We start from the raw sequence: 9152 nt of genomic DNA on the forward strand, positions 1-9152 counted from the left end.
CCTGGGCAGGATAATAGTCAATAGAGTCACCTTTATGTTAACAACACAGATCAAACATTGATCGGGACACACAAAAATGGGCAGCAGTCTTGCTGTAACTTACAGGGCTGTGCTTTGGATTAGAAGGCATTGTTACTTGCCAGTGTCCTGAGAGTTAGTGTCTGACTGTAAAGCTGACTGAATTTCTTATGTTTCTGTTACAGATGGTGGCTTCCTAGGTGTGGCGTGGCAACCAGAGTGTGATCATGGCAGCTGAGGCTTATAGCCCCTCTGAACGGGGCCTTCGGCCTTCGTCAGTAGGCTTAGTCCTTGCTCACTTGAGTGACTCAGAGAAGCTAAGTAGATCCTACCCCTGGGCCAGCAAAAGCAGGAAAAGTCAGCTCTCTGAACTCTGTCGGCTTAGAGCATCTCTGTCTGGTGAGCCCAGTATTTTGAGATTGAGTTCATGTGTCATCGGTGAAGGTTATGTGTTTCAGACCTTCCTCCTCCCCTACCCCAAACCTAGAGGCCATAGCAATAAGTAGCTGCCAGAAAGCGCCGGTTCAATAAGTATCTGAGCCATAGATTACTGCAGGCTGGGACAGTTTGCAGGGGATGCGTTGCTGGATAGGTGCTCTGCACTTGTACTTGTCCCTAGGCAACCTTTATTGGCTGCCATTGGACCACCCTGCCATCTTGGATTATTATCTAAACCATGAAAAATTTCCAAATGAGGAGAAAGATGTTGTTATACTGGATTCTCTTAGCAGGGGAAGAACTTTGCAGTTTACAATGCATCCAGATGCGGGTCTCCCTGTTTTATCCTAGTGAGTATATTCACACTGTATGTAGCGCATAAATATAGAGGTGTCCTTGTGATGGGTTGTTCATAATGCTTCTTCCAGTACTGCTAAACCTCCAAAGCTGCTTACTGTTTCGGGAGTGGAGCAATGGCATTTGGCTGCTGATGCCACTTCTCAGGGAAATGGTTTTTTTACAGGCAGAACCTTTGAAAATTTTAGTACAATCACTTGGCATTGCGTAACATAAAATGTTGGTGTGGGCACAGGTATTTCAGTGTCATGTCTTGTGAACAGTTAATGAACTGGCTTATGACTAATACAGTATTTAATAAGGGCTTGAACATTTACTGTAATTATATTTAATAACAGTTTCAATTTTAGCTTGAAAGATTTCAAAGCCTTTTAAACTCTGGTAAGTGAAAAATAAAAGTTAACTAGTCTGGTTGAATCTTATGGATGTTGGCAATTTTTTCTAGCCTATGGACTGAGTTTTGTTGTTCCAGCGGCCATGATTCAAAAAGATACATTTATTAGAATTGTTTCTGTTTTCTTTAGTTTCATTGATTTTATTTTCTTATAATTTCTTTAAGAATCTAGAAGCATATATTTTGGGATTACTTGACAGTTGCTTTGGCTGACAACTAATGTTTTTTTTTTTGTTCATTCCTCTAATACTCCTGTAGTAGACTGTTATAGCTACATAGCTGATCTTTATCTTCTCACAGGGGAGAAATGGAGCTCTTACTGTTTGTCTTCACTGGCAGCCCGTAACATCTGCAGCAGCAAAATTGGTAACTCATGGGCTCAGTGGGATTCTGCCTCTATCTCTGCTTCCGTTGGAAGTTCTGCTTCTTCCTCCTTTTTGCATGCCCTCACAGCAGAGGAATCCAAACAGCACCTCCCAACTGCTGCACGCAATCCAAACAAAGCCATCTTCACCGTGGATGTCAACACAACAGAGGTATTTGCAGTAGTAAATGCTAAAATAAGCGGTCTGTAACTGGTATAGGTTGCATGACATCAAACAAGCTGAAATGCCTGTTATTCTTAGGTGTATCTGTAGGCAATCAAAGCATCATGAAGGCATTTTATAGTCTGCTCAAGCTCAGTAGTCTTCTAAAGACTGGCAAGGCGTTTATTTCTCTTGCAGGTTGTGCTTAGCAAAATATACGAGACAATAGCAGAAGCACAGATGTCTTGAGTCTTTCTTCAAACAGAAAAAGGGAATAAAGACGAATGCAGCTGTGAAGAATCATGAGGGAAGAAAGGAAAAGTAGAGTGTGCTTCATGCCTTTTGCCTGTTAAGTGCCAACCCTGGGATGGGTTTGTGGTGCTACAAGATCTCTTTATCTGCCCCAGGAAATATGTCTTTTTGCATTGAGAGGGAGAGAAAGAGACCTTGTACCACCACAAACCCCTGTCCTGAGAGTAAACGTTAATATAAAATTGAGTGCTGAAAATTTTAAAGAGCTGTGCCATTTTTGGCTTGAACTGACAGTTCAGGCTTACCCATCTAAGAGGCGTTTAATCCTGACTTGCCCTGTAACACAGGCTTAAGTATGTCAATGACTGGTGCGATTACTGCATGCCTTCAGGTGTGGGTAAAATTTTGTGTCTTGCCCAGGTTTTGCTTGCAAATACAACCTTGTAGTTTTGCCTCCATGGGTGTGATTATTTAGAGTTAAAAGAAAGCAGGAAACCTGAAAGGAAAGTAGCGTCTCAAACCCTCTAAACCAAGAAGACATGTGGGCAAGGGATGTCCTAGAATAAAAAGCTTTAGCGAACTGGTTTTGAAGAATTCAGAATTTTAAAGAACCACTCCATTTCCACCAAGAGGAAGGGATATTGTAAGACATTAAAGGAACAGCCTGAGGAGATGATGATCTATTAACAAAACTTACAGCTTTTATTCTTTGTTTTGTTTGGTTTGGGTTTTTTTCTGCTTTTCTAGATCCTAGTAGCTAATGACAAAGCCTGCAAGCTGCTTGGGTGCAGTAGTCAGGAACTCATTGGTCAAAAGCTGTCCCGTTTGATATCCAGATCCAGTCAAGAGGTATGGGAAGCCGTGGGGGAGGAGTATATAGAAACAGATGAATGTTCATCGGTGGTTTCAGGAACTGTGGTACGTGAAATGTTCAACAAAATATTCCCCACCATATACAGTGTTCCTGTAGGCTTGGGTTTGGGTTTTTTTTTTGACATTTTCAATATAATTTCCTGATATATTTAACTTTGTGGCCATTTGGCAATTATGTCATTTGTAGGAGTGTTTGGTTTAATAATTTGCAGATGTGGGAATTCAAGGGACAAAAGATGGTTTGAGAGGCACCTGCAAGAGCCTGGCAGCTGCCAACATGTATAGTCATGATGACTTGACCAAATCAGAACTTGAAGGACATTAGATTTAAAAAAAAATAAAAAAAATTGCTTAATATGGAAAAACCTACTATGGAAAAGTTCCCTATTGTCTGATCTTTCAAAATATTTTCAAAATTATTTTAAATAGCATTGTGCATATTGTAAAGTTACAAGTCAAATACTGTGAAATGTCTGTGCCAAAACAGCCTAGTTGGTGCAAAAGAGTGGAATTGATATTTTGCCTATAGTGGGGCTCTTTATAAGAGAACTGCATGAGAAATGTCTCAAAATTATTTTCTTTTGCTGCTGTTACCAGCTGTCACTAGAAAATACTTGGAAAATGAACTCATATTCTTCCTGGTGTGTTATTTTTGGACTGAAATTGTCGGCATCTCAGAGCATGATCTTCCTGAATCCTGAATTGGATATGGGGGAAAAAAAAAATCGAAGTTTGATTTGGAGAAATCCAGGGTTAAAATTAAATGTCTGACAAAGGCACTAATTCTAAGCTACAGCCATTCCAAGTACTTTATAGGAGTCGCTGTGTAATTCATAAACCCATTCTGTCAAGATCATGCAAAAAAATGATAAAAGGCTTGATATGAACACTGCAGGTTATAAGACAAATAAAGATTTTCTGATTTGAGAAGCATTTCCTCCTGTAAGAAATTAAACTGCTATTTTTGCAGCTGAAAGCAATAACTATGTTACTAATGTGGAGTATTCATTAGCACCATGGAATGTACTTTAAGGCATTTCTGAAAGACACTTCTCACTGAATGCATGGTATTAGAGCTACATTTATTATGCTGAAGGAAATGCCTCTAGTCTTCCTGAGGCAGGAAGAGAAGATACAAAAGCAACGACACTTTGTGTATGATCAGTGAATTGCTTGCAAACCTTTTCCTCTCTATGTTAAAACTGTGTTTCTTCCAATAAAAAACTAGTAAGTAGTCAAGAAACAATGTTTTTCTAAGAATGATGGGGTGATATCTTGGCTCAATGTCTTATTCTTGTTTGAAAATCTTGCTGAGTAACAGTCTTAGTAAATGATGGCTACATCTCTGAATCCTATGGAAAGGTGGATCTTACAGGCCGTCTCAAAGAGAAGATCCCTGTCTCTGTCTGGCTGAGGCAAATGAGAAGCAAGGACAACCAGTGTTGTGTGGTTGTGCTGGAACCAGTGGAAAGACTTTCAGCTTCTGTTTCCTTCAGTGTTGATGTGAGTGTTTTCCTAATGATCAAATGAGACCACAGTTTGTGAGAGTTTATGTGTGAACGAAACGTGTCTGAAAGCCAGCAGGCACGTTACTATTTGTGACAGTGAAGTGTGTACGTAGCTCTGCCTGAAACCGGGATTGCACATGCAGGACTTGCGCATGCATCTCCCATGCGGCTCACCTTGACATATTTGACAAGTCACATTAAAATACACTGTCCACTCCGGGGATTTGAACAGTGACAGTTTGGCAGGGGGTTGGTTATTCATGGCAGGGATGTCCTTGTGGAGGGATCAGCTTGCTGAGGAAAAGTTCTCTGAGGAGTGTTGGACTCCCCTGCTTCTCCCCTACAGCGAGGGGCAGGCTCTCTGCGCAATAATGTCAGAGAAGTATTGCGTTATGCTGTGTCTGCTTTTACTGAGGTAGTTGTGTCCATGAAGAGACTGCAGAATGAAACTTCCTGCCATTTGCTTAGATATTTGCATAAACTCTTGTTAAGGGATTGAGTGGACTGTGGCTAAAATGCCAAAATTAAAATCAGCTTGTAAATTTTCTTCCCAAGGGAGAGATTACATCATGTGACCTCCTTTTTGCCCATCTCCATGGCTACCCAACACTGGAAGAAGTAGTTGGGCTCCACATAAAGGACCTGATTCCTTCTGTGCAGATCCCTCCTCTAGGCAAAAAAACCCCAAAGGTACAGTATAAGCACCAACCACATTCTTCTGTACCCTTCCTGTTTGGAACATAGGTGCACACTGTTTTTCCTCCTGTAACAGAAGAAAGCCTTTTCAGAGAGAAGCATAAGTCCCCTGAAAAAGGGTATACTGCTTATTTATGGAGCTACTGTCTGAGTATTTCCTAACTAAGAATGAGACCAAGTCCTGATCTCTCACTGTGGAATCTGTCCTGATGAAAGACTTTTCTTCTCCAATCCTGGCTTTTTAAGAAACCATGCTGTCTCTGTCAGCCCCCTAAAATTCCTTTGAATTCTTTAGCTGTTTTCAGTCATGTCTGTCAGAGGACTGAAAGTCTAAAGAATGCCCAGGTCTTGCAAATGCCATGAAAGCGGGCAGCTAGATAGTTGAAAGAGGCCTTATTAACGTCTCGTTTGCTGAAAAGCTGCTGAAAAGGACTTTCCTGGTGGTCTTCATCAGGATATTCATACAGGAGTTCAACACGGGATTCCAAATCCTTAGAAAATGAGACTTTGTTCATTTTGATATTCACAGGATTGGTACTTTTTTTTTGCCCCCCTGCTCCCTTTTCCTGAGAATGTTCCTGTTTAATTTTATATAAATACTGAAATAAACCCAAAACATTTGGTTAGAGGTTTTCTGTTTGTGTTTTGTTTTGGATTTTTTTTTTTTGCTTTAATTTAGAATCTCAAGATCCAGCGAGCTGTAGGCCAATCCAGAGAGGGTAACATGTTTCCTCTCAGTTTAAAGCTGCAAGTAAGCCTTTTGGAGGAGGACCAAGCGGCAGTGCAGAAAGATGGTGTTTCGCAGACAGAAAAAGACGACTCTTTCACAGGCTGTCATTACTCTGCTACAGTTGTGGTTTTCTCCACCATCAGTGGTCTTATTACTGTCCAGTCAGATGGAACCATCTGTGGCATCAAGGATAGCTTTGCTTTAATGCTCTTTGGCTATGAGAAGAAAGAACTGTTGGGAAAGGTAAGATAGGAGTTTTAATCCCTCCCAAAAGACTGCTATGTCTGGCAGCATATCCATTGGAATTGTAAAGTCGTTTTTTACCCTCATTTCTGTCTGTCACAAAACCTCTGTGTTCCACTTGTTCGATAGAAATTACAGCAAGGGAATTTGTGATTCCAAGTCTTGCAGTGCTGAGGAGCTCTAGCATGGATTTCAAGTAGCCCAAAGCAAGGTGTGCACTTATGTGTTCTCCATCAGTCATGTGGATCGCTTTTGCCTGGCTATCCATGAGAGTTAGCTTGACAAACACGGATTGTTAGCGTTTGCCCCCAACCTGTGAGAGCCAGCTTAGCTTTATGAGGTTTTGTTCTGTGTTTTAGAACATTACATTCCTGATCCCTGGTTTCTATAACAACATGGAGAGAAGCAGTGACTGTTCTTTGCCATTTCCTCCTCTTGACGACTCCACAGGGACAAAAGGTGAGTGCATCTTTGAAGATGTTACTGCTTGCTGTACAACTGGCTCTGGCTGCTGTAACAAAGGTAAAACAAATAGTCGAGAGATTTGCCTATGAACGTGAGAAGGTGCTTTGTAAAAGCAATGTACCTCTGTGCAGTTTTCAAATTGGATTTCCACTATAACCTAAGGTAAACAGAATTGTTCACCTAAGGTTGTGCTTCTTTCTTTGTTGCTAAGAAGACAAAACTGAATATCCAAGTTGGAAATTACACTGTTCATCGAGAATGCTTTGTACTTAACAAGCACTTCCCTTTCCCTCCCTCTCCTGTGAGGATCTCAGAGTATCTTAAGACGTGTAAAACAGCGCTTTTGTGACGGTATTGCAGCAGAGCTATAGATACCTAGGACTAATATTTTAAGGGAAAATTCTAATAATATTCTGAATTGGCTCATGTTGCTGGCTAATATTTAATGTTATGTTGCTGTGGTGTTTAAGTCAGGAGGCATCACATATTCTTCTGATGCAGTTCACTGCGTTTACAAAGAATTTATCAAAATTTTATTTCTCTGGACACAACAGCAATAAACAGAAGCAAGGAAGCCTCATCTCTCCAAATCTGTCTTTCCAGCTAGCTCTGCCCAAAACAGAGAACACAAGCAAGTGCATACTTTCATCTGTATTGCAAAAGACCTTTTATGCTCATTTTGTCTCCTTCGTTTTTTTGTGTTGTTTTGGTTTTTTTTTTTTCCTGTTTGCCTTTTCTCTTTTCTTTGGTTTCAATGCAGATGTGCATTTCTAAGCAACGCACACTACTGGAACAAAGAAGAGTTAGTACACAGTGTGCAATTTCTTAGGTAATTCTTTGATGAAGTGATGCCTCTAATCTAGGGTAATTCAGTTCTTCAGTGAGGAAGCATTGTTGTCCTTCAGCCTTTACTAAATAGAAGAATTGTTGTAGATTCAAATCTAGATTTGTTCACTCGTTACCTTCTTCTGCAGCAACAATGCTTGGTTTACCTCATCTTGCAAACTCATATTTTTCTCTTTTGATCTGTCACTGGGGAAGGAAGGAAGTTCTTGTCTTATTCTTCCTCTTAACTGTGTTTAGACTGCATACCTTTTTGTTTTGCAATTTCGGTGAGTTATATAAATGCAGTCTAAACCTTTTCATTTTAAGTGTTTGGAATGGGGAGTGTGTTTTGGGCTTTTTTTCGCTGCTGCTATTTGTATGATCACTTTAATTCCAGTCTCTGTGTGGTCATTGGCCTTTTTTTTGGTCTCTGAACTTCAATCCAAGTAGCTAACCCAGGAGGCTAATACCTGTCCAAGAGCTTTGATAGGACAGCAAATTTTAGCAGCTCTGAAACATTTAGATTCCTGCATATGATGATTTCTCAGGCTAAAGTAGAGTGGAGTGCTCATATTAGGACCACTTTGCCATAATCAAGTCTTTTATACGCAGTTCTTCAGGGATGAGACAGACCAAGACAGTTCTGAGATTGTTTTTAATCACTGTAGTCTCTGAAGCCTAAACATAAAAGGTTAAGTTGGTATGGTTTTGTTTCTTGTTTGGTACAGACAGCAGCTTCTTGGCTGCATCTTTAGCAAGTCTTCTGTCAAGAGATGAAGAGCAGAAATTGGAACAAAGACACAAAGAGGACAAATTAATACACGATGAGACTAAACAAAAGAATGAGACTAGTTTCTTTTCTACTCCCTCAACTCCTGAAGTGGCATCCACACCCTCTAATAGGTAGGCATTTCATGGACTGCATATTCACCTTGGCACCACGGCTCTTCATTTTTCAATCACCAGCAAAAACTGTTTTTTCACCTCTGTGATGTTGGTGGGAAGGTATAACAAAAGCCGCCTGCACTATGCTCTCTTTAGAATCTGAGCGCTATTTACAAGACAGGTGGAGTTTTGCCTACCTTAGATTTTTGTTTAGATCTGTACAACCTACAGTTGTAAAGCTACAGGAGCCCCATCTCTAAAGGAGGCCAAATGTTTCACCCAGACTAGGGAAGGTAATTACGCTCTATCTTTGCTAGATCAGAAATAGTGGATGTTTATCTCCTTCCAGAGTATCCACCAGCTAATGTTGCACTGAAGCCAGGTTACCTAGAATGACTTCTAAATGTTACTCCTTCTGGTGCTCTGTGTAACTGTCAGGTTACTGTGTTTACTTAACTCCAGGCATTTCCAGGTACAAAGTTAGAAATTCTGCACAAGCACCTAGAAGATGCACATGGTTTATCTTAAGTCAAATTTTAAGCCTTCCACATTAACAATTCTGCCATTTTTAAATTTATAGACTATTGCAGCCCACTTCTTGCTGCTTTTTAAAGAGACTGATAGTCTCATTGTTTCCTTGCTCTCTCCTGGGTTTACAATCCAAGTATGATATGAGAGACATAAGTGCTCTGCCACATGGATTGTTTTTCTGCTCTGCATTTTTACTAGCAGAAATGTTTGTAAAATACCTTGTGCTATGGGCTTCAGCGAACTGTGGTTAAATTGATGGATGGGGACATCCATCTTCTGTGGGACAGACAAGGGATCTTCTGTTCTCAGGACTGGAATTAGCCTGCCACATGTATTTGCTTTTTGTTGTGATAAAGGATCTATGATCTATATTTAGAAATTAAGCTAGAGAAGGAAATAATCCATAGGGA

The 9152-nt window shown here is 40.4% G+C and overlaps 1 protein-coding gene across 1 annotated transcript in view; it reads left to right on the top strand.

Annotated features, from left to right (window-relative positions):
- The first annotated feature begins 245 nt into the window (after positions 1-245).
- The window catches only part of PASK (PAS domain containing serine/threonine kinase), a 19882-nt gene continuing 10975 nt past the window's right edge, over positions 246-9152 (top strand). The window contains exons 1-8 of the mRNA XM_009709152.1: positions 246-417; positions 1508-1743; positions 2734-2904; positions 4222-4362; positions 4923-5057; positions 5743-6036; positions 6396-6495; positions 8055-8229. Coding sequence (XP_009707454.1) covers positions 246-417; positions 1508-1743; positions 2734-2904; positions 4222-4362; positions 4923-5057; positions 5743-6036; positions 6396-6495; positions 8055-8229 — 1424 coding nt within the window. The remainder of the gene's footprint in view (positions 418-1507; positions 1744-2733; positions 2905-4221; positions 4363-4922; positions 5058-5742; positions 6037-6395; positions 6496-8054; positions 8230-9152) is intronic.

The sequence above is a fragment of the Cariama cristata genome, unplaced genomic scaffold (genome assembly GCF_000690535.1).
Source record: "Cariama cristata isolate BGI_N322 unplaced genomic scaffold, ASM69053v1 scaffold32101, whole genome shotgun sequence".
NCBI lineage: Eukaryota > Metazoa > Chordata > Aves > Cariamiformes > Cariamidae > Cariama > Cariama cristata.